Source organism: Bos taurus, chromosome 2 (assembly GCF_002263795.3).
Source record: "Bos taurus isolate L1 Dominette 01449 registration number 42190680 breed Hereford chromosome 2, ARS-UCD2.0, whole genome shotgun sequence".
NCBI lineage: Eukaryota > Metazoa > Chordata > Mammalia > Artiodactyla > Bovidae > Bos > Bos taurus.
The window spans coordinates 94498651-94524671 of NC_037329.1; the positions used below are offsets into that span (position 1 = coordinate 94498651).

At 40.3% G+C, this 26021-nt stretch overlaps 1 protein-coding gene across 10 annotated transcripts in view; it reads right to left on the reverse strand.

Moving 5' to 3' along the window:
* Positions 1-7854: 7854 nt before the first annotated feature.
* CMKLR2 (chemerin chemokine-like receptor 2) overlaps positions 7855-26021 on the reverse strand; it is a 50508-nt gene continuing 32341 nt past the window's right edge. For 4 of the 10 annotated variants that reach the window (XM_005202723.5, XM_005202720.5, XM_005202721.5 and 1 more), the window contains 3 exons: positions 22102-22164; positions 11774-11840; positions 7855-10090 (listed from right to left, as the gene is read on the reverse strand). In XM_005202723.5, coding sequence (XP_005202780.1) covers positions 9002-10069 — 1068 coding nt within the window. In that variant the 5' untranslated portion in view covers positions 10070-10090; positions 11774-11840; positions 22102-22164 and the 3' untranslated portion in view covers positions 7855-9001. The remainder of the gene's footprint in view (positions 10091-11773; positions 11841-22101; positions 22165-26021) is intronic. The other 6 variants (XM_005202718.5, XM_025000353.2, XM_005202722.5 and 3 more) reach the window with 3 other exon arrangements.

The window sequence follows — 26021 nt, forward strand, 5'->3', positions numbered from 1 at the left end:
AGAGTACATCATGAGAAACGCTGGACTGGAAGAAGCGCAAGCTGGAATCAAGATTGCCGGGAAAAATATCAATAACCTCAGATATGCAGATGACACCACCCTTATGGCAGAAAGTGAAGAGGAACTAAAAAGCCTCTTGATGAAAGTGAAAGTGGAGAGTGAAAAAGTTGGCTTAAAGCTCAACATTCAGAAAATGAAGATCATGGCATCCGATCCCACCACTTCATGGGAAATAGATGGTAAAACAGTGGAAACAGTGTCAGACTTTATTTTTCTGGGCTCCAAAATCACTACAGATGGTGACTGCAGCCATGAAATTAAAAGACGCTTACTCCTTGGAAGGAAAGTTATGACCAACCTAGATGGCATATTCAAAAGCAGAGACATTACTTTGCCAACAAAGGTCTGTCTAGTCAAGGCTATGGTTTTTCCTGTGGTCATGTATGGATGTGAGAGTTGGACTGTGAAGAAAGCTGAGCGCCGAAGAATTGATGCTTTTGAACTGTGGTGTTGGAGAAAACTCTTGAGAGTCCCTTGGACTGCAAGGAGATCCAACCAGTCCATTCTGAAGGAGATCAGCCCTGGGATTTCTTTGGAAGGAATGATGCTAAATCTGAAACTCCAGTACTTTGGCCACCTCATGCAAGGAGTTGACTCATTAGAAAAGATGCTGATGCTGGGAGGGATTGGGGGCAGGAGGAGAAGGGGATGACAGAGGATGAGATGGCTGGATGGCATCACTTACTCGATGGACGTGAGTCTGGGTGAACTCCGGGAGTTGGTGATGGACAGGGAGGCCTGGCGCGCTGCGATTCATGGGGTCGCAAAGAGTTGGACACGACTGAGCGACTGATCTGATCTGATCTCTGATGTTCAGAAGGCATAGGTTTACGTAGAGAAAGATTTTTTTTCTGTTTCTGGCTTTGGTATAAGAACCTCATCTTTTTTGATGTGTTCCCTAAGTGATTACCTGACGCTGAAACCTTATTTATTTTTTCATATTCATCCATCCAGTATAAGAACTGGGCACAGTGTGGGAATTCAAAACTGATTCATTCAGTGTCACTGTATTAGATATTATAAAATTACAAAAGGAGTAAGAAAATAGCCAAAGGGAGGTGGTTCAAACATCCTTAAAATGAAGTTATTTTGTGATTAAGTACAGTCATCCTTCAGTATCCAAGGGTGGATTGGCTCCAGGAACCACCCCCAAACCTCAGGTACCAAAATCCTAAGATGCTCAAATTTCTTATATAAAATGGCATAGTATTTGCATATAACCTACTAGCATCCTCCTGTATTAAATCATCTTGACTATTATAATACATAATACAATGTAAATGCTATGTAGATGGTTGTCAGCATGTGAGAAATTGAAGTTTTACTTTTTGCAACTTTCTGGAATTTTTTCTTTTTTCAGATATTTTTGATTTGTGGTTGGTTGAATCTACAGATGTAGAACCTGCAGATAAGGAGGTATCACAGTAATCTAAAAGTCCAGAGACTCAGGGAAGGCTAGAATTGAATAAAAATGTTTTAGAAGAGTTAGGACTTGAGTCGGATAGATCTTAATCAGTCATTCATTAAAAAAAAAAGTTTCAGGATGGTGTGAAAGGCAGAATGAGAAGGCAAGAATGAGAACAGTTTTGGGAGGCAATTAGACCAGTTTGGCTGGATTTTGTAGTGTCAGTTTGGGATTATTAATAGACAGGGCCAGGTTGTAGAGACATCTGAGTTATAGGCTGGCTCATTCCGTGAGGGCAATGGGGAGCCTGGTTTCCAAGCCAGAGAATGACAAAGGCAGAGCAGAGGTGGAGGTGGGAGAGGTGGAGGGTGGTGAAATAGATGAATTAAGAGGGACAAATTTAAAATAAGTCACAGCAATGTACAGTGTAGGGGATATAGTCCGTAAAATTGTAATAGCTTTTTATGGTGACAGGTGTTTACTAGATTTAGTATAGTGACCAATTTTAATGTACATAAATGTCAAACTACTCTGTTGTACATCTGAAACTAATATAGTATTGTATGTCAACTATATTTCAGTAAAAAAAAGTTCTGATCTGGAGATCTGTGGACAGAAGCAGGGAAATAAGAGGACTGTTTAACAACAGAAAGGGCTAAATCATGGCATATGTGAAAATTTTTATAAATTTAATACATTTAGTTTAGACAGTAATGGAGATTATAGCAGCAATGAAAATGCTTAATTTTTTCACTGATCATAACTATGAACTATAAGCTTATGGACAAAGACAGAGATACAAAAAAGAGTTGCATTCGTGTTTTTGAATGTGTGTATAATTTTTTTCCAAACAAATGCATTTGGCAATGACAGTTATTGTCCATAAAATAAGTGTTAAAAAAAAAGTACATGCCTCACATACTTTGTCTAATATGAACCCCATTATAAGCTGGTGAGATAAAGCAAACACTACAATCAGCACTTACAGGTAAGGATACACCTCTGAAGGATCATTCCCCAGTTATTCACCTAGTAAGTGAGACAGAAGGAATGCAAGCCCATGTCTTCATGGGCCAGGTAATATATTGGTTATTGTAACAGAATGGGGGAAGTTCTTCATTCCTGCATTTAGACAATTTGATCCTGTTTCATCTAACCCTTGCTTGATACCCTCAACTAGGAGAAGTAAAACAACAGTATCACATAAGGATAAACTTAAAATTAAGAAAGATAAACATACTCTCTCCATACATGCCCTGTATGGATAATAGTTGCATCTAGAAAATGTCCCAAATGAAAGTCTGTCATTTGAAATGTCATTGTCCTGAATAGCTTTTAGTAAAATGAAGTGAGGGAAAATCGCTCAGTCATGTCCGACTCTGCATCCCCATGGACTATACAGTCCATGGAATTCTCCAGGCCAGAATACTGGAGTGGGTAGCCTTTCCCTTCTCCAGGAGATCTTCCCAACCCTGGGATCAAGCCTGGGTCTCTCGCACTGCAAGTGGATTCTTTAGCAACTGAGCCACAAGGGAAGCCCAGCTTTTAGTAAAGTGAACAGCAAAGAAAACTGTCCACAGACTTTTAAGTGTGCATCCCCAAGGAACTATTCATATATGGAAGAATATTGAGCGGTGAATTACTATTCAAGCCTGACTCCAACCTGGGAATCTTCTATCCTTGCTTTGCCCCTATAAAATGGGACTCCTCTCTTTTCTGAACACAGTCTGTTTTCTGTCCTCTATAAACATATGCTCTTGAGGGGCCACCTACCTGAAATACTTTTTCACCTGCACTTGTTAAAATTAGAGTCATTCTAGCTGCACTTACGGAGAAGGCAATGGCACCCCACTCCAGTACTCTTGCTTGGAAAATCCCATGGACGGAGGAGCCTGGTAGGCTGCAGTCCATGAGGTCGAGAAGAGTCATACACGACTGCGCGACTTCACTTCCACTTTTCACTTTCATGCATTGGAGAAGGAAATGGCAACCCACTCCAGTGCTCTTGCCTGGAGAATCCCAGGGACGGGGGAGCCTGGTAGGCTGCCGTCTATGGGGTCGCACAGAGTTGGACATGACTGAAGTGACTTAGCAGCTGTAGCAGCAGCTGCACTTAAATCACTTCTTTTAATGTCTTTCATTCTACTTTTCCTGCCTCTTGTAGCCTCTCAGCCCATAATATCCTTTTATAGTATTTCTAAACTTTATAAATTTTAAGAAATATTTATTAATTTGGCCACAATGTGCAGCTTATAAGATCTTAGTACTCAGACCAGGGATTGAGCCTGGGGCCTAGGCAGTGAGCGCACAGAGTCTTAACCACTGGACTGCCAGGAAATTCTTTTTTTTTAATAATATTTATTTACTTATTTGGCTGCAGCAAGTCTTATTTGGAGCACACAGGATCTTTTGTTGCAGCACATGGGATCTAGTTCCCTGACTAGGCAGAGAACCTGGGCCTCCTGCATTGGGAGCACAGAGTCTTAGCCACTGGACCACCAGGGAAGTCCCCAGGAAATTCTTAATAAATACATATTTTAAAATAAAATTTATAAAATTTGAAATTCTTTGTATAAGTTCCCTTCTTCCTATAAGATTTTTTTATATTCATTCAAGAGGTGAAAGGGCTGTAACATTAATAAGTAATTACTATGTCAGAAGATGCTGAGAGTTTCACTGAATAAGTATAATACCAGGTAATATTAAGTGTTTATAGGACTAAGTGCCCACTTGAAGTACTTCACCTTTGTCAGTTCATTTAATTTTCACAATAATCCTATGTAGTAAGTACTACTATTATGAATCCATTTTGCAGATGGGGGAAACTGAGGTCTAAAAAATTTAGGTCTATTTAGCCAAGGTCATAGAGCTAGGATAAACTGGGAGTCATAATTCAAAGCCAGATATCCTGCCTCAGGAGGCCCTGAAAGTTGCACTCTGTTTGGCTGTTTGCTTCCATTGAGAAGGAATCAGATCTGTCTTGTTGGGTTCATGCCCTAGTCCCTGGGAGCCATGGGATTCTTTACTCTTCCGCCAACCAGGCACTGAGCTTCCTTGCTTCCTCCTCAGATTGCCCCAGGGCAGTCCTCTCCCTCTAGCCCCCTGTCCTTTCATGAATTCATGCTACTCATTAGAGGTTATTAGACCCTTAGACCCCTGGAGAGTCCCCCTCTCCAATTCCAGCTGCCAGGATAGGAGGCTTGAAGCCTCTAAATCTGGGCCCAGCCTTGGGTCCTACACTACTCTCCAGATCTTCCCTCAAGTTGAGAATAAAAATGAACTCCTGTTTCTGCTAGAAAGTGCTTGCATTGGTTACTACTTTCTACTAGTAGACTCCTGTAAATTACACCCAGGCTATCAGCTATTTATTTCTGGCTGTGCTGGGTCTTCGATGCTATGCTTGGACTTCTTATTGTGATGGTTTCTCTTGTTGCAGAGCACAGGCTCTAGGGCACATGGGTTTCCATAGTTGCAGCACTTGGGCTCAGTAGCTGCAGCTCCCCGGCTCCAGAGCACAGGCTCAACGGTTGTGGTGCATGGGCTTAGTTGCCCGCAACGTGTGGCATCCTCCCAGACCAGGAAGTGAACCGTGTCTCCTGCATCGCAAAACAGACTCCTAACCACTGGACCACCAAGGAAGCCCCGTTATCATCTATTTTAAAAGCCACTAAAATTGTAGTTCTTTTCCTGGGGTACAAGGACTCCCTGAAATTTTATTTAAAAGCATTTTTTTCTGGGGAAAGGACCCATAACTTCTCATTAGACTTTCAAATAAACTCAGAATATTTATTAATTTTGACTTTTCAAGTTTCCCTTTTTAATTTTAGAGACGATGATTTTTTTTAGGATCTCAAACATTTTCACAGGCCCTTGGAAAGCTCAGAGGCCTTAGACGCTGTGCCCGTAGCATGGGGAAAATCGAATTGCTCTGCATGGGTTCCTAACTCACAAAGCTTAGGAAGCACTGTCCTGAACTTCCGGACCACCACCTGCTCCGTAATGTACTTTTGACCCTGGTAGCTTAATCACCTTCCTTCCTGCTCCTCAGCCTTCTTTCTCCCCCAGCCTTCAGAGTCAGTCTCTCTGCACAAACCAGGGATGAACCTACATAATCCTCTTTTCTTTCTTGGATCCTCCAGCTTTTCTCCTGATCCTGGAAGCCCATCCCTTGAGGGTTGAGGGGTACACCAGAGTGAAATATTGCAAGCCCTCCTTGTGCAAGGGGCAGGGTTCAACGGAGCACAGAGGGCTAGAAACTCACAATGAGCCTTTCTCTCCCAATCTTCCCTTAACCTATACTGGGTATGGCAGGAGGCAGGAAGCTTGGGAATGGCAAAAGTTTGGGATATGCTGAGCTATACCGCATATTTTATTTTTTTCTTGGAATAATTTCCAAATCAGATCTGATTGTCGCATGGGGCTAACAGTAAAGAACATAGCCAGTAAATGATCTGATATTAGCATTTCTAAAAACTAAGAGATGAAATTAAAAAGATACTTATCTTCCCTCACAACTTTCAAATAAAATCAATAAATTATAGAAAATTAAGTATTTTAAATATTGCAGTGAGTAGCAGAGTTTGTATTTATAAAAGACAAGAGAACCAGCAGAGACATGGAAAAGGAGTGGCATCTTTAAGAAACTAGATTTCCAGTGTTTCTTCACTGGCCCACTGGAATCCATCTCTTTCCTCTCTGAAAAGGCTACACTCTTCTTGGCTCTTTTATAGTATTTTTCCAAGCCAGGCTTCAGCAATACATGAACCATGAACTTCCAGATGTTCAAGCTGGTTTTAGAAAAGGCAGAGGAACCAGAGATCAAATTGCCAACATCCGCTGGATCATCGAAAAAGCAAGAGAGTTCCAGAAAAACATCTATTTCTGCTTTATTGACATTGCCAAAGCCTTTGACTGTGTGGATCACAATAAACTGTGGAAAATTCTGAAAGCGATGGGAACACCAGACCACCTGACCTGCCTCTTGAGAAACCTATATGTAGGTCAGGAAGCAACAGTTAGAACTGGACATGGAACAACAGACTGGTTCCAAATAGGAAAAGGAGTATGTCAAGGCTGTATATTGTCACCCTGCTTATTTAACTTATATGCAGAGTACATCATGAGAAATGCTGGACTGGAAGAAGCAAAAGCTGGAATCAAGATTGCTGGGAGAAATATCAATAACCTCAGATATGCAGATGACACCACCCTTATGGCAGAAAGTGAAGAACTAGAGTGTCTTGATGAAAGTGAAAGAGGAGAGTGAAAAAGTTGGCTGAAAGCTTAACATTCAGAAAACTAAGATCATGGCATCTGGTCCCATCACTTCATGGCAAATAAATGGGAAAACAGTGACTTTATTTTTCTGGGCTCCAAAATCACTGCAGATGGTGATTGTAGCCATGAAACTAAAAGACGCTTACTCCTTGAAAGGAAAGTTATGACCAACCTAGATAGCATATTCAAAAGCAGAGACATTACTTTACCAACAAAGGTCCATCTAGTCAAGGCTATGGTTTTTCCAGTGGTCATGTATGGATGTGAGAGTTGGACTGTGAAGAAAGCTGGGTGCCGAAGAATGGATGCTTTTGAACTGTGGTGTTGGAGAAAACTCTTGAGAGTCCCTTGGACTGCAAGGAGATCCAACCAGTCCATTCTAAAGGAGATTAGTCCTGGGTCTTCATTGGAAGGACTGATGCTGAAGCTGAAACTCCAATACTTTGGCCACCTGATGCGAAGAACTGATTCATTTGAAAAGACCCTGATGCTGAGAAAGATTGAGGGCAGGAGGAGAAGGGGATGACAGTGGATGAGATTGTTGGATGACATCACTGACTTAATGGACATGGGTTTGGGTAGACTCCGGCAGTTGATGATGGACAGAGAGGCCTGGCGTGCTGCAGTTCATGGGGTCGCAAAGAGTCAGACATGACTGAGCAACTGAACTGAACTGAATAGTATTTACTACTGTCTATCTTGCTTTAGGATTGTTCTTATCCAAGTTTACTCTCACTCTCTATAAGTACCTTATTCATCTTGTGTGCGTGCTAACTTGCTTCAGTCACATCCAACTCTTTGCGACCCTATGGACTGTAGCCAGCCAGGCTCCTCTGTCCATGGGATTCTCCAGGCAAGAATACTGGACTGGACTGCCATGCCCTCCTCCAGGGGATCTTCGCAACCCATGGGTCAAACCCACGTCTCTTACATCTCCTGCATTGGCAGGCAGGTTCTTTACCACTAGGGCCACCTCTTGACATCCTTTAAAATATCTATCTACTAAAGTTGTATATAACTCTTAGTCATCTATTTGCTAAAGCGACAAATGAATAGAAGTCAAAATACTATTATAGTCTTAAATGCAACACATTTGCATCATGAAAAGGTCACTGACTTAAAGGTATACTTTATTGGTCTTACACTGTTGTCTATATATAGAAATAGAAAGTAGAAATATCATACATGCCTTCTTTTCCTGAAATCTTTCTGATATTGAGCTGGCGTACCTACTATCTGGATGTCAGTGTTTCATGTTTATAGCAAACTTATACATATTTGCACATATAAACATTTATATTTATAATATTAGTGTAGGGGTTTAATAGGGCATATATCCCAGTTGAGAGATGGGGTCTATGTCTCCTCTCTTTGAATCTGACCTGGCCAGTGACTGCTTTGATCAATAGAGTACAGTGAAAGTGTGCAGTGTCTGGCATAGCTGTTAAGAGGAGTGGAAGTTTCCACCCTGGTCTCTTAGAGCCCTGTATTACCCTAAGTCTGGCTTCCCTGAGGTGCCATGCTGGAATACCCATGTGAAGAAAGAAGAGGAGAAGATACAAGAAACAAGGGGAGGAGGAGAGGGGAAGGAGAAGAAGGAAGGGAAGAGAAGAGGGCGGAAGGGAAGAAAGCTGCTCGGCCCATACAGCTGAGGCCCCTAATACTGTGAAACAGAGAGATGAACCTCCCTTCTGTGCCTTGTTTAAACCCTGATTCTCAGAATCATGAGAGATAATAATAATAGTTATTTTCTAGATTTGGGGGCAGTTTACCAAGTATTCAGGCACCCTGAATATATACTATAACCTACTATAATCAACTATCACTTTAATTCATAAAGGCACATATACAGATTACATGAAATAAGGAAATTAAGTACATATGTTGCATTTTAAGAATAAGTCTAATAGGTTACTTGTGCAGAATTAAAGTAGCTTAAGCATGCCTATTTTTATATTTTTTAAATCAATCATACATTTAATATTAAAATTTAGAAGTTTTAAAAAGTCCTTAAAGTTATAAAAGTAGTGTTGGTTAATCCACTATGGTATAATTAGCAAGAATAAGATAATTTAGGTTGCTGAAAAGAAAAATGAAGATCCTTCTTATATTTTATATCTAAAGAAAAATAGGATGCCAATAAAATTACCAAAAAAATAAAAAGATACAATCAGCTGTATGTCTTGGAACCAAATAATCTAAAAGCATGTCAGGGGAACCACACAAAAGTCGTGTGCTGATGGGTGGGAGGGCAAGAATTCACTGGGCTGTTTCCAGGAGACTCAGATTCTTGGTTTCAGAGTTCCTGAGCTGTTCACTCAGGGTGCCTGAGCAGCTCACCTCCCACAGCGTGTATTTTAGTATCTCAGCCACTGAGGCCCGGAAGCGCGCTTGGAACTTCTTACTAATCAGGACGTAAAGGATGGGGTTCAAGCAACTATTGAGGAACGCCAGGCCAGTGGAGAGGGGGATGCTAGCCTGTAGCACTTGGTGGAAATAGCTATTGTGGTGAATCGTGAGTTCCCAAATGCTAAACAGGTGATAAGGAGTCCAGCAAATCAGAAAGGCCATGACCACAGCCAGGATGGTCCAGAAGTGCTTACTGGAGATCAGGATGCTTCGCTTCTTCACCTTGAAGATGAGGCACAAGTAGCAAATGCTCATTGTTAGCAGAGGGAGGAGGTACCCAACAATAACTTTCACCCAGGTCAGAACATGATGCCTCAACAACCTGAGGTCCACATCATGCTCATGGAAGTTGTTATAGCAAAGAGTGTGGTTATTCAACTCCAGAGTGTCCCGGAAGTACAGAGCTGGCCCACCCATTAGTGAAGCCAAAAGCCAAACAACTATAATAACAATCAGAGAGTTCCTGAGGGTACGGTACCGATGAGATAAGACCGGGTGGATCAAGTAGATATAGCGGTCCAGGCTTATCACCATCAGGAAGAAGACACTGGCAAACATGTTCAACTGGGCAATGAAGGAATTGGCTTTGCACAACCAGATGCCGAAGGGCCAGTGAAAATTCATGGCCACATAGGAGATGTACAGAGGTAGGAAGAGAAGAAAAATGAAATCCGCGATGGCTAGATTGAGGAACCAGAGAGTGGTGACTGTCTTCTTCCACTTGAATCCTGTGAACCAAATGACAGTGGCATTTCCTGGAATGCCCAGGACAAATGCCAAACAGCACAACACCAAGGAGACCCAGTGAATGGCTCCCAGGGGTGCTTTCTCCTCTGAATCGGTCTCTGGGGAGTAATATTCCAGGGCATACGAGTAGTTCTCAAAGTCTTCAAATAATGTCTCCTCTAGATCTTCCATGATCTTGCACAATGAACAAATCTATGGAAACAAATTTAAAAAGAAAGAAAACAACTTAAAAAATTTGTTTATAGAAAACAACTTATCAAAGAAAAAATGTTTAGTAAGTAATAAAGGACATAAGGATAAAAATTCTTTATCTTAATAGGCACTAATAACAATTTAGGGACAAAAGGGAGATTTTGTATGACCCCCCTCTTACAGTAATGGAAACAAAAACAAAAGTAAACAAGTGGGACCTGATTAAACTTAAAAGCTTTTGCACAGCAAAGGAAACTATAGGCAAGGTGAAAAGACAACCCTCAGAATGGGAGAAAATAGTAGCAAATGAAACAACTGACAAAGGATTAATTTCCAAATAAACAAGCAGCTCATACAACTCAATACCAGAAAAACAAACAACCCAATCAAAAAGTGGGAAAAAGACCTAAACAGACATTTCTCCCAAGAAGACATACAGATGGCTAACAAACACATGAAAAGATGCTCAACATCGCTCATTATTAGAGAAATGCAAATCAAAACTACAATGAGCTATCACCTCACACCGGTCAGAATGGGCATCATCAAAAAATCTACAAACAATAAATGCTGGAGGGGGTATGGAGAAAAGGGAATGCTCCTGCACCATTGGTGGGAACATAAATTGATATAGCCACTATGGAAGATGGTATGGAGGTTTCTTAAAAAACTAGGAATAAAACCACCATATGACTCAGCAATCACACTCCTGGGCATGTGCCCTGAGGAAACCAGAATTGAAAAAGATACACGTATCCCATTGTTCATTGCAGCACTATTTATAATAGCTAGAACATGGAAGCAACTAGATATCCCTCAACAGATGAATGGATGAAAATGTTGTGGTACATATACATAATGGAATATTACTCAGCCATAAAAAGGAACGCCTTTGAGTCGGTTCTAATGAGGTGGATGAACCTAGAACCTATTATACAGAGTGAAGTAAGTCAGAAAGAGAAAGATAAATATCGTATTCTAACGCATATATACGGAATCTAGAAAAACAGTAATGAAGAATTTACTTATAGGGCAGCAATGGAAAAACAGACATAGAGAATAGACTTACAGACATGTGGAGAGGGGAGGAATGGGGGAGATGTATGGAAAGAGTAACATGGAAACTTATATTACCATATGTAAAATAGATAGCCATCGGGAATTTGCTGTATGACTAAGAAACTCAAACAGGGGCTCTGTATCAACCTAGAGGGGTGGGGTGGGGTGGGGAGGAAGATGGGAGGGAAATTCAAAAGGGAGTAAATATATGTATACCTACGGAGAAGGCAGTGGCACCCCACTCCAGTACTCTTGCCTGGAAAATCCCATGGGCGAAGGAGCCTGGTAGGCTGCAGTCCATGGGGTCGCTAAGAATCAGCCACGACTGAGTGACTTCACTTTCACTTTTCACTTTCATGCATTGGAGAAGGAAATGGCAACCCACTCCAGTGTTCTTGCCTGGAGAATCCCAGGGACGGAGGTGCCTAGTGGGCTGCCGACTATGGGGTTGCACAGAGTCGGACGTGACTAAAGTTACTTAGCAGCAGCAGCATGGTTGATTCAGGTTGAGGTTTGACAGAAAACAACAAAATTCTATAAAGCAATTATCCTTCAATAAAAAAATTTTAAAAAAGGAAGTAGAGATTTTGTAAATGAGAGAGAACTATGAAAAAAAATACTTACTTGAAATATTTGGCAAAAAGTATATTCTTCCAAGATGGACACAAGTAGAAACAAAACCTGAATAGACCTACAATTATTAAAGAAATATCATGAATTAAAACATTTTTTTTCAGACTTTCCTGGCAGTCCAGTGGTTAAGACTCCTTGTTACCAATGCAAAGGACTTCAAAGTCTCATCAGGGAACTAAGATCCCACATGCCACACGGTGTGGAAAAAAAAAAAAAGTATTCTTTTTCATGCTATGAACTAGAAATAGTATATTTCTTGGTAGGACTTGTGATTAACACTCTAGGTGTCCAAGTCTTGATGGACCTAAATTTTGCTATAATCATTCTCAAGGCTGTGAAAGTTTATTTTTTTTTAAATATTCAGTAAATGCTAAATTAAAATGATTCACACTATAGGTGCAATTTCTATGTTCATAATGTTTGCAGGGCTGACTCAAGAGAATCTAAAATTCAAGTACTTATTAAATTCTTACCAGGTATTTTTATTTTATGGAAGATGCAAAAGAAAACAGATTAACATTTCTGTGTGATGACTTTAACCTCTTTATTTGCATCCATGAACCTGTTTACAGAGAAGAGAAGGAGACACAGACATAGAGAACAGACTTATGGACACAGCAGGGGAAGAAGCAGCAAGGAGAAACTGAGAAAGCAGCAGAGACAATATATACACTACCATGTGTAAAACATATAAACAGCAAGCTGCTATATGACACAGGGAGCCAGCCTGGCACTGTATGATGACATAGAGAGATGGAATGGTGGGGGGAAGGAGGCTCCAGACAGAGGGGCTATGTATATAACTGTGATTGATTCACGCTGATGTACAGTAAGGCCACTACAACAGTGTAAAGCAATTATTCCTCTAATAATAAAAGACTTCTGAAAAAAAACTTTAGTACTCTGACTTCTGAAGATCTGGACGGAGTTCCACTTGCTTCCTTGGCTCACCACCTGGATGTCACAGGCAAGCACTGGAGATTTTGACCCATTTGGCACTCATGGATGTTCTGATTCTGCGTTTATGAATTCAAATATATTCATCAGAATTATATCAATATGGAAGACTTTTCAACTAAAAGATATATTTTGGAACAAACTTGACTATGACCACTTAATTTCTACATTAACTTCCTGTAGAGTGCATTTAAGGGAAAGGTTACCCACTCCAGTATTCTGGCCTAGAGAATTCCATGGATTGTATAGTCCATGGGGTCACAGAGAGTCAGACAAGACTGAGCGACTTTCACTTTCAAACTTTATTTTCTTCTGTGGTCTCATTTTTCTTTCCTGCTATCAAGTCTAGTTTCCTGGGCTAAGAAGACTTTAAATGTCAATTTTTCAACCAAAACAAAGCTTATTGGGTACAATTCTAGCTTCATCAATTAATTTTGCTACTTCTATCTGTAGTATTCAAAATCAAGTAGAAAAAATACTAGTAGTTATAGTCATCTCATGGAGCTATAATCACTGATAGAGTAAATAAGATTTGAGAGAGTTAGAATGAAGAGGTCAAAACACCTTGTATTGCTTACAGCCATCTCAAGCTCAATTTGACTAACACTGAATTCATCATCTTATCTAAATTCATTTGAGGAATCTGAGCATAATAAACAAAAGCAATTCATTAGTATCTTCCCAAACCCAAACTCAGCCAACTTCTCTTTATTTTTCATTATTCAGCTCAAACGCCACCTTTTCTTGGGAACATGTTCTAACATTACCTCCCCTCAGATAATTATATTAATAATACTTAATAATAACTATTATCATATGCAGTAATCAATGCTGTTGGGAATTTCCTAGATGCTAGGCATGTATGATCTAATTTGATCCTTGAAAAAAATCATATAAAGTGTATAAGTACTACTATTTTCCTATTTACAAGGAAAAATACTGAAGCTTTGAAAAGCTTAGTGACTTTCCCAGTTTCATGGCAACCTATAATTGGAGAGTCAGAATCGAAACTCAGCTCCACTGAATGCAGATCCTGAGCTCTTAACCATGTGACATTCCCCCGCTTCTGTCACCCTGCTCTTACTGTACATAACACATTACACTTTCATTGATTTCTCTTTGATTTCTGCTCTACCAAACTGTGAATTCCTCAAGAATGACTGTCATCTTCGGACCCCACAGTGCTTAATACAGGGCTTAATTTTCTGTGCTTAGTTGCTCTGTCCTGTCTGACTCTGTGACCCCACAGACTGTATAGCTTGCCAGGCTCCTCTGTCCATGGGGATTCTCCAGGCAAGAATACTGGAGTGGGTTGTCACGGCCCCCAGGGGATCTTTCTGACCCAGGGATTGAACCTGGATATCCTGTATTGCAGGCAGATTCTTTACCAACTGAGCCACCAGGGAAGCCACGGTTTTGGTGCCTGTGACCTATTCTTTAGGCTATTAACAATCCTGAAACCAAATGGCCTGGAATCACCTTATAAAACCCAAAGGAATGAGTAGATGGAATCTCATTCCCCAAACATAGAAAAGCCATTTGGAGGACCTGTAATTACACCCAACCACTATATTCACCAAGTCAGGAGCTGTCACTGCTGACCATGCTGGGCCAGAATGGTCATAGGGTCTGCTGAAGGATGCCAACTACCCCCCTTCCCAATTCTCTTGGGGCACGAGAATTACCTTGAGGATGAGTGATCTTTCCAAACAGAATCCCTTCTAACAGAAAGCCCTGTTCCAGAGAAATTGCTAATCTTCCAGAAAGCAGATGAATAGGTTAGATGTAATGACCAGTTTAGGCTTGGAGAAAGATCTTCAAGAGGAGCTGCATACTGCCCAGCTGAAGCCCTCACAGGAAATATAAGCTAGGAATTCCCCTGTGACTTACAGCAGATGTTTTTGTGTGTTGGTGATGGTGAGAGGGAGGGGTGGGATGGAGAAAAGAGAGAAGTAAGGCAGAATTCAAAGACTACCCTACCAAGTCCTTGGCTAGACAGTTAACCCTCAAGGACATATTCTTAATTATTTGTCTTGCTTATATTGGGTTGGCCAAAAATATGTTCAGGTTTTCTGTAACATCTTACAAAAAACTCAAATGAAAATTTTGGCCAACCCAATACTTTGCTTTACAGTTTACACGTGCCTCCAGATTGAATTAAGTTTCCAAATGGTACTTAGACCTATCCAAATATCTAGAGGCTAACTTTATTAGTTTCCTAGGGCTGCTGTAACAAAGTGCTCTATGTTGAGTAGCTTAAAATTACAAATTTTTTGTTTCAAAGTCTGGAGAAAACTGTTCTCTAGGTGTAGGCAGAGTCACTTCCTTCTGAGGGTTATCAGTGACAATCTGATCCATGTTTCTTGCCTGGATTCTAGTGATCTGTTGGCAAACTTTGGAAGTCCTTGGCTTATATATACAATAAGATGTTTAGACCTCTTGATGCCATGCCAGTGTCAGGCCTTCCCCTACCCTCTTTCTCTTCTTCTTATTGGCTAAATGAGGATGCAGTGATGAGTCATCATATACCAGGTGGATGAGGAAAACATGATAGTTCACAAGATAGAAGCCTGGGTCCTGGATGATCTCATGGAGCAGTTTTTGCCATTGACTATGACGGGCTGGTGAGACTCTTGTTTTATAAGGAAATGAGGAGCAGATCTAGAGTTGTAATAGACCTATGTGACTTGGGCAGAGTTAAATGACCTCTGCCCTTTATTTCATAATTTAAATGTCACAAGGGCAGGTAACTTTAATGGGTACAATAGTCCAAGTTGGGGAGATAATGGGATTTGGGTGAACCAAAAAACAGTGGACTTGCTTTCAGTGGAAAGCAGCTACTCAATTCCAGCCAACTGTTTCCATGTGGGAAATGAGGGCTTAGTGTTGCCAGAGTTTTGGGTGAATGGATGAAAATTTATATATATATATATACACATACACACACACACATATATATATTTTAAGGTATTTTTTAATTTATTTTTTTGGCCATGACTTGCAGCATGCTGGATCTTAGTTCCCCCCAGGGATTGAACCTGTGCTTCCTGCAGTGGAAGTGCAGAGTCTTAACCACCGGACCTCCAGGGAAGTCCCTGAATATCTGTATTTTTAATGTGAAAAGTTCCCAACTCCTAAACTACTATTTTAAAACTGAATAGTTGTGGGCCATATTCAGCCCAGCTATAAATTTGTGACCTCTGGGGGAGGCAAACTCTTTGAAGACTTTGAGATTTTCAACAGTGAAGGAGAGGAGGCTATATGTTAAATGGAAATAGAAACTCCGAGTTGGCCTCTGAGAATGATTTCCCCTTGGTGCCAGCGAGGCAACCATAAGATTTAATGCTACTCAGGGCCTCTCCACAGACCCTCATTTTAACCTTCTCCAAATTGATATAAGAATCAAGATAACTCGTCTTTTTTCTAGGATAAAAGATACTATGGACAAGTTCCTGACTTCACTGGGTTTCTGTTAGAGTTATTAAGGAGGACCCTGATAAGAAAGGCAAAACAATGGATCATTACCTAGAACCAGAGCCCTTCCTTGGAGCTGTAACAAAGCTCCTGGTTCTCAAAAGGGAATGATGAGTAAATTCCCTGATAATGACCCTCACCCCGCTTTCTGCCGTCTCTGGTTAGACCACTATTTCCCTGCCTCATCACTGTTCTAATTCTCACAGCTTTCTACCTGTAAGCTCTGCTCTGCCCCAAACTTGGACTCAACTATATTTCTTGTTCAAAGTGTAACTTGGCAGCTGTCCTGATCCAAGGTTCTATTTCTACTTCGTTCTCTGGTTTGAATAACTGGGTTATTGCCTTGTTCCTAGTCCTTACTCCAGGTTCCAGCTTTGGATTGCTATCCCTTTGGTCCTCTAGAGAACACTGTTAGCACATTTCCATCATGCTGCTCCTTTCTTCTCTGGGAAGACCCATGCTTCTCTCCCAACCTTGGTTAGACTCTCCGCTTACCATCCCAGGGGTCAGTGCTCTGACAATTCCGATTGTCCATCCCTGACACAATCTACACCTGTGGATCTCAAACCGGGGACAACTTTGCCTCCCAGGGGTATTTGACAATATCTAGAGACACTGTTGATTGTCACAACAAAGGATGGAGGATGAGGGGGGAATGCTGCTGCTATGTAGTGGGTAGGGACCAGGGATACTGCTAAGCATCCTAGAATATACAGCCCCCGACAACAAAGACTCATGTTCCCCCAAAAGTCAAGGATGCCAAAGTTCAGAAACCCTCATCTACACACACTGGGCTCAGTCTGAACTCCTTTCTTCTATCTCCTGCTGTTGAATCTGCTCTTTATCTGTGGGCACTCTATCCTTGGAGTCCTGGCTTGGCTTGGTCCACTCTACCCCACTAAACCAACTGCACTTTGTAGAGACTGCAAATGTATTTGATTTGGTTGAAAAAGTGTTAAAAAAATGTATGCTAGATGTCAATGCTAATATTAAACATTAATAGACTTCACAAAAATAATTGCAATTTCTAGCTTCTTTGGAAAATGTATATTATCTGGTAATAACGGACCTGTATTTCCTATAGCAGCATTTGCATTCCTCTTCAGACAAGGGATGTATTGTCTCATTTGTCGTGGTCACCACTTCTAAATCACTCATTTATGACACTTTCCAAGATGCTGTCAATACTTGAATATGCAATCTTAGCTAACACTATGCCTTGTATATAGTAAGAAATAAAATTATTGAAAAAAGAAAAGCTATACACATGTGAGAATGCAAACGAACTGTATGATAATGCAATCTCGAGAAAATACCTGCAATCTCAAAGTAAAAATGTGGTCTACAGAGAAAGGATATTACCTTGGGCATTTCTGCCAATTTAAATTTAAGGGCCTATATTTAAGAACAAGTATTTTTAAACTTTTAAAAACTGATATTCAAGCAACTATACTCCAATAAAAATTCTATTAAAAAAAGCCCCTGACATTCTGCTGTATCATCAAACATACTGTTATACTTATCTATTTATTCTTGATAAGAGAGAAAGAGCAAAAAGAGATACAGAAAGAAAATACGGGGGGATTTTTCTTCAGTTTCACCATGTGTATGCACACATACAGGGCTTCTCAGGTGAGACAGTGATAAAGAAACTGCCTGCCAATGCAGGACACACAAGGATGTGGGTTTGATCCCTGTGTTGGGAAGATCCCCTGGAGGAGGAAATGGCAACCCACTTCAGTATTCTTGCTTGGGAAATTCCACAGAGGAGCCTGGTGGGCTACAGTCTATGGGGTTGCAAAGAGTTGGACATGACTGAGCACATATACATGCTACATATACACACACACATATGTATATTTAGGCACATAAAACTTTTTTTGTTTTTGAGAAGAGGAGATATGAATGAAGACTCAGATGAAACTGGAGGGATGTCTGAACAATAGAAAAAAACCCTGGCTAGGCAATAACCAGAAATGAAGATGCAGAGCAGGCCAACTTAGAATCCAGATTTAAAGGAAACTTTCACATTCATTAAACAGGAAACATGAAACTGTCTTGGCTGGCCGTGGCTTTCCATTGAGACGTCATTTATTTTTCTCAATTTGGAAGTGCACAAAACATCGCCAAGATGAGTCCTTTTGACTTGACTGAAAAAGAGGAAATAGCTACTGTATTTGTCTTAAACCATATGTGCTGCTGAAAAGCAAATAATTCTGTCTGAAATAAAGACAGAAAGATCTCCATGATCTTAAATCTTTTGAGTAGCTTCTGAAGTGAGTGTCAAGCGGTATTGTGGACATGAATATAAAAAAGGTCCGCCTGAGTCCATTAGAAATGTATGAAAAATGCTTGGTGTGGAGCAAAGTTCAGAGAAGCACCCCCTGAGGTTTGCGGTTTGGCTTCCAGAGAACGTGGAGGGGCATGTTTACCGCAGGGATTCAGCTGCTGTGGGGAGCCAAGTTGTCACATTCCTGGGTTACAGTTACACTGACACTCAAGTGACAAATATCTACTTCTGGAGCACAGAGCAGTTTATTGAATTAAGCAAATTGGTTTCTGATCTATGCAGACTTAATAGACAGTAAAGCTGAAACTCTTTCCTGAATAAATAGATTTCACTACAAGAGTCCTGGCAGAAAAAATAGTGATAAACATTCCATAAAATCCAGATGATTTGGGGAAAGAACATCTGGTGGAAATGTGTATCTTTAAACATTTAAGTGTGGTTTTAAATGAGACTTGACTGTAGAGGGAAACATTTAGTTTATCTACCTTGACAAAACACAAAGATTCCTTCTGGCAGAACATTTGGTGAATGCAAAGGAGTTTAATTTAGTTTCATATTGTTGAGTTAGATGGGTTGTCATGGACCACTGCAAAAATGTATACCTAACAGAATCTTAAGAAAATTTAGGGTCTAATCTGCTTCAGCCAGAGAGAAGGTTTTGATGTTGCTGACCACTGTCTGCCTGTGTAGAATTTCCCTTGTTGTTGTTGTTGTTTAGTCACTAACTCGTGTCTGACCCTTTTGCAATCCCATAGACTGTGGCCCACCAGGCTCCTTGTGTCCATGGGATTTACCAGGCAAAAATACTGGAGAGCGTTGCCATTTCTTTCTCCAGGGAATCTTCCCCACCCAGGGATCAAACCCATTGGCAGGTGGGTTCTTTACCACTGAGACACTGGTGAAGCCCCAGAATTCCCCCATTTACCCTGATAAAGAACTCAAGAATGCATCTCCTATGAAATGTATCTCCCATGAAAACCATAGGGAACCTCGAGGGTATCTATACCCTTCTTCTGATTGAATGACAAAAATAAGCAGGAAGAATCAATGGACATGAGAGAGAAACTCTTTGGAGAAAACCAAAAATCCATCAATCAGCAAACATATGTGATCAGCAAACTATATCTCTCAAAAGCTGTCTACTTAGGGAAGAGACTTTGTTCAAAAGCATGTGTGTGTGAGAGAGAGAGAGAAAGAGAGTGGGGGAGGGTTACTTGAGGTCATTGCTCAATATTTTTCACTCACTATCAAACATAAACAGTATACCACACCCCAGTTTGTACTCAAGATGTTTGGCACCAGCAGAATATTTTGTTGCCCTTTGGAAAAATGACCTCTGCTTGGAAGGTGTTGGGACACAGCAGTATTTTATAAAGATTCCCTGTTTATTCACCCAAGAGAAACAAGGGAGTTTTAAATGGAAATTGAAGGTTGAATTTTATATTGATGGTTAAATGGTTATTGTTGGATTGTTCCTTTCCACCCCAAGCCCTGGCAGAGCCTATCCTTGAATAAGAGGCATCTAGGCAATGGCACCCCACTCCAGTGCTCTTGCCTGGAAAATCCCATGGATGGAGAAGCCTGGTGGGCTGCAGTCCATGGGGTTGCTAAGAGTCGGACACAACTGAGTGACTTCACTTTCACTTTTCACTTTCATGCATTGGAGGACATGGCAACCCACTCCAGTGTTCTTGCCTGGAGAATCCCAGGGATGGGGGAGCCTGGTGGGCTGCCGTCTATGGGGTCGCATAGAGTCGGACATGACTGAAGCAACTTAGCAGCAGCAGCAGCAGCCTATCTATCTGTAGCTCCCATTTATTCCTTAGTGCCACACATTAAGACAAATGTTAATATTCCTTATTAGGAAAATGGGCATATTAGGATAAGTGGAAGTGTTTTGGTTTGACTGGAAAAGACAAAACCAATCAAGGGAATGTTTTGGTAATGAAGGCCTTTGAAAGTCATGCCTAAGTAGTTAAGATTTTATTCCACTGTTGAGTTGGGAGCAAATAAAACTATTTGTACTAGTGAGTGTCATCACTGAATTTTTGTAAAGATCATCTGGAGGCAGTTTGGGACATATTGACACACTTGAGGTCAAAGATGGAAGAGCCCCTAGGCAGTGAGAGTTAGAACGGAGATGAGGGAGACATATCCGAAAGACATTCATTTAGGAAATTAATAGAATATTTTAGGAAGCTTAGCTAAGCTAGGGTAACACTCACAATAACTTTTTACTGACTTGGCTTTGAAACTCAACCCTGGATTTAAACACTAGCTAATTTCAAGGATTTCCCTGGTGATCCAGTGGTTAAGACTGTGCTTTCACTGCAGGGGGCATAGTTTGATCCCTGATAGAGGAATTAAAAGGCTTCCTAGGTGGCGCTAGTGGTAAAGAACCTGCCTGCCAATGTAGGAGATGGAATGGATGTGAGTTCGATCCTTGGGTCAGGAAGATCCCCGGGAGAAGTGCATGGCAACCCACTCTAGTATTCTTGCCTGGAGAATCCCATGGACAGAGAAGCCTGTGATCCCATGGGGTCACAAACAGCCAGATATAACTAAAGTGACTTAGCATATAGGGGTACTAAAAACCCACAAGTCATAAAGAAATGGGGGTAAGAACCCTCTTACACTGTTGGTGGGAATGCAAATTAACACAGCCACTATGGAGAACAGTATGGAGATTCCTTAAGAAACTAGGAATAAAACTACCATATGACCCAGTAATCCCACTATGGGGCATATACTCTGAGGAGACCATAACTGAAAAGGACACATGTACCCCAATATTTGCTGCAGCACTATTTACAATACTAGGACATGGAAGCAACCTAGATGTCCATCGACAGATGAATAGATAAGGAAGTTTTGGTGCATGTACACAATGGAATATTACTCAGCTATAAAAAGGAACACACTTGAGTCAGTTTAATGAGGTGGATGAATCTAGGGCCTATTATACAGAGTGAAGTAAGTCAGAAAGAGAAAGACAAATATTGTATATTAATGCATATAAATGGAATTTAAAAAGATGGTACCAATGATCGTTCAGGGCAACAAAGGAGACATGTAAAGAATAGACTTTTGGGCTCAGTGGGAGAAGGAAAGGGTGGGATGATTTTTAGAGACTAGCACTGAAACATATGTATTACCATATGTAAAATAGCCAGCCACTGGGAGTTTGCAGTATGATGCAGGGAACCCAAAGCCAGGGCTCTCTGACAGCCTGGAGGGATGGGATGAAGAAGAGGTGCAAATGGGGTTCAAGAAGGAGGGGACATAAGTATACCTCTTACTGATTCATGTTGATATATGGCAAAAACCAGCATGATATTATAAAGTAGTTATCCCCTAATTAAAAATAAAAAAAAATAATAATTTAAGAAGAAATGGAGTTAGGGAAGAGAAAATTTTTTCTTTAGTTAAAAAAAAAATTGACCCAGTGGACATGAAGTGATACCTATTTTCACTCTGTTGGGATCAAGGTCTTTTCATAAAAGGCACTTGCTGATTGATTTGCACGTCTAACCCTCATGCTTCATTAGGACAGTTCAAGAGAACATAGCACATATTTGAAAGGTCAGTGCCTACTTACACAACAGTTGATTTGACGTTCCACCCAGAGGTTTATGTCCTGATTTGCACAATCTGTTAAGCTCTGTGGATTTGGGGGAGGAAAACAGAGTGAATGAATAACCTTAGGTTAGGGAGAAATTTTCAGGCTTGATTCTTTTTGCAAGACTTTAAGATAATTAACACATGGGTGTAATTTAAATATCAGACCATAAAGGGGTCTATTGTCTCTGGAATCAGAATACCTGACTTCAAATCCCAGTCCTATCTCTTCTGGCTGTGGATTTTTGGACAAATCACCTACTACCTTGAAATATCAGTTTCCTCATTTGCAAAATGACAGCAGTAATAGTTCTAAGTCATAGTGTTGCTATGATGATTACATAAGGAAATCCTCAAAAAAAGGTTAGCTCAGTACCTGGCACACAGAGCATGCTCAGTAATTATAGCTATCGATCACTACCATTTTTTAAATGTTTCCTTGTGATAAAGAATGCAGAGTGCTGAAGAATTGATGCTTTTGAACTGTGGTGTTGGAGAAGACTATTGAGAGTCCCTTGGACTGCAAGGAGATACAACCAGTCCATCCTAAAGGAAATCAGTCCTGAATATTCACTGGAAGGACTGATGCTGAAGCTGAAGCTCCAATACTTTGGCCACCTGATGCAAAGAACTGGAGGAGACCCTGATGCTGGGAAAGACTGAAGGCTGGAGAAGGAGATGACAGAGGATGAGATGGTTGGATGGCATCACTGACTTGATGGACATGAGTTTGAGCAAGCTCTGGGAGTTGGTGATGGACAGGGAAGCCTGGCGTGCTGCAGTCCACAATGTCACAAAGAGTCAGACACAACTGAGCCACTGAACTGAACTGTGATGAAACTCTTAGGATTTATTTACATTTTTAATACTTATTTATTTAGCTGTGCCAGGTCTTAATTGCGGCACTCGAGATCTTCCATCCTTGTTGCAGCCTGAGGGAGCTTTAATTGAAGGATGTGGGATATAGTTCTCTGGCCAGGGACTGAACTCAGGCCCCCTGCTTTGGGAGTCTTACCCATTAGACTACCAGGGAAGTTCCAATTACTACCAGTTTAAGACCAAAAGCAGTACACAATAGAGGGTTAGAAGGAAAGTAGAAAGATAATGGGATTTCTTTATGTCACTTCAGGAGAAGAGTGAGAAGACTTAAGGAGAGATTTTAAAACTTGCTTTGTTATGTGTGCTTTATATTATGAAAAATACTGAATCTGAACTGAGATCACACATTGTCAGATGCCTGTCCTCCAAAGGAAGTTGGGGAACCCTTGTGTCTAGCCCCAAATGCCAGTACTATCCCTTTATCTGACCAAGAGTGGTGAGAAAACAGAACACTATAAAGCATTATATTTCTCTTATTCTTTAAAAAAGCTATTTTTCACCTTTTATTAAAGATCTAGGTCTTTATCTCGCTTTTCTCGTTTTTTTTCTTTTCTTTTCTTCTTTTGCTGTGCCACATAGCACATTGGATCTTAGTTCCTCAGCAAGGGATTGAACCCTGCAGTATAAGAGCAGAGTCTTAACCACTGGACCACCAGGGAAGTCCCACTTTTCTCCAAATTTTGTCTGGAATCTGGGACAGAATCACCACAATTAACAATGTAATGTTTCAAAGCCTTGGTCAGAGCAAATTTTTAAAATGTTCTTCAAAAAGGATTTCTGTATATGCAAATAATTTTTTAGCAGGAAGAAGTGGGCACTTAATTTGGAAACTTTGATGCTAGAGGACTTCTGTAACTTTATTTTTGTAAGGCATATGACTAGCTAGCTATTGGACATCTGAATTGTTCGATTTATGTCATGGATATATCCATCCATATAAGCGATCAAAACTAGAGCTTTAACCCTTTTTAGTGTCTTCTGGGCAATATTATGTTTACTGAAGAACTGATTTTGGAAGCAAAAATCGCAACAAGGTACCTACCAGATTATAAAACTTCTCATAGATACCATGCATGGTTTAGTAAAAAAAAAAAAAAAAAAAAGTCAAACACGACTATGTTGGTGTGCATCAAAAATCTTTAACCATAACCTGACATCTCTGCAGACAAACATATGCTTCAGAAAAGTCAGGGACACACAGTAGAAGTTTGTGCTGCTGCTATAACACACTTCTGTTTTCTGAAGCCTTGGCACTGAAGATGTTTTGATCTTAATCACATATTGCTGTGACACTGAGAAATCTAGGAGAAACATCCAGTTTGGGATGGAAACTGAATTAGCCAGCTACTACATGCTTATTTCAATTTTTATCAAGATATTTCCTTCCTTTAAAAAAGAAAGGTGGTGGTGCAATGACTGAGGCTCCAAGCTCCCAATGCAGAGGGCCCAAGTTCAATTCCTGGTTGCAGAACTAGATCCCACATACCCAACTGAGAGTTCACATGCCACAATTAAGATCCCACATACCACAACTGAGATCTGGAGCAGCCAAATAAGTAAGTAAATATTTGTTAAAACAAATAAATAGCTAAGAAAATTAAAAAGAAGAGAGAAGGCTAGTCTCCAAAAGGAGAAAAAACAGTACACAAGTAATTCACAAAATATATTGAAGTTTCAGCCACTTCACAAAACAATACTATTCATCATACAGAGAGATGGTTAGTGAACTTGGTAAAGCAGGGGGAAGGGAAACTTGTGTTGGTAGCAAAAGTAATGTTTTTTCAAGATAGCAGCAAAAAAGTAGGAGGAGGGAGGGACAACAGTTCTAGAATTTCCTCCCATTCATACAAGATTATGCCTGAAAATATTTCTGCCGTTTTTTTCACTTAGAGGAGATAGAAATGAGTATAGGATCAAACGTAGTAATGGAAGGTAAAATAAAGCACCAGTTGAAAGATTTGCCATTGATAAAAACCAAACAGTTGGATACCAAAGTCATCATTGCAATGGTTTAGAAACATTCTTCATGAACACTTTAAATTATTTGATGGTAGTCCAAGTAAGCTAGTAGGCTCAGCACTCCACTTTATCACTGTCAGTCTATATGAGGTATAGTTGGTTGAAGTCTGCAAAAACAGATTTTGAGAAGACCATTGGAAAAAGAAGCAATGCAAAAGGAAGGACTTGAGACTAAATTACATTTGTTGGAATGGTTGAAGGAATTGGTAAGAAAGGAAGGCTGTTTACAATAGCCAAGCCATGGAACCAACATAAGCGTCTATCAACAGTTGAATGGATAAAGAAGACGTGGTATATATGTACAATCGATATTATTTAGTCATTTAAAAGGACAAAATAATGCTGTTTATAGCGAAATGGATGGAACTGGAGTCTATCAGACTAAGTGAAGTCAGACAGAGAAAGACTAATACCACATGATATTGCTTACATGTTGAATTTTTCAAAAATGATACAAATTAACTTATTTACAAAACACAGACTCACAGATTTAGAGAATGAATTTATGGTTACCAGCTGGGACAGGTCGGGAGGAGACAGAGATTGGGAGCTTGAGACTGACAAGTGCACACTGCTATATTTAAAATAGATAACCAACAAGGACCTACTGTATAGCACAGGAAATGCTACTCAATATTCTCTAATAATGTAAATGGGAAAAGAATTTTTAAAAAAATAGACTTGTGTATATATATATAACTGAATCACTTTGCTGTACACCTGAAACTAACACAACACTGTTAATCAACTATACTCCAATATAAAAAAATTAAAAATAAAGGCGGTCTGAGAGCTGTTTTCACATACCTGAAGATGAGGAAAAAATAAAACATTTATTCTGTGTGGTTCCAGTGCTGAAGCTAGGGCAAAAAATTACTTGGCACAATAGGTAGGAAAAGTTTGGCTTAGTAGAACCCAAAACTTACAGCTGTTCAAAATCTATCAGCCAGCAAACAAACAAAGAGATCCATGGCACAGGGTGGGCACAAAGCGGGCTGAATG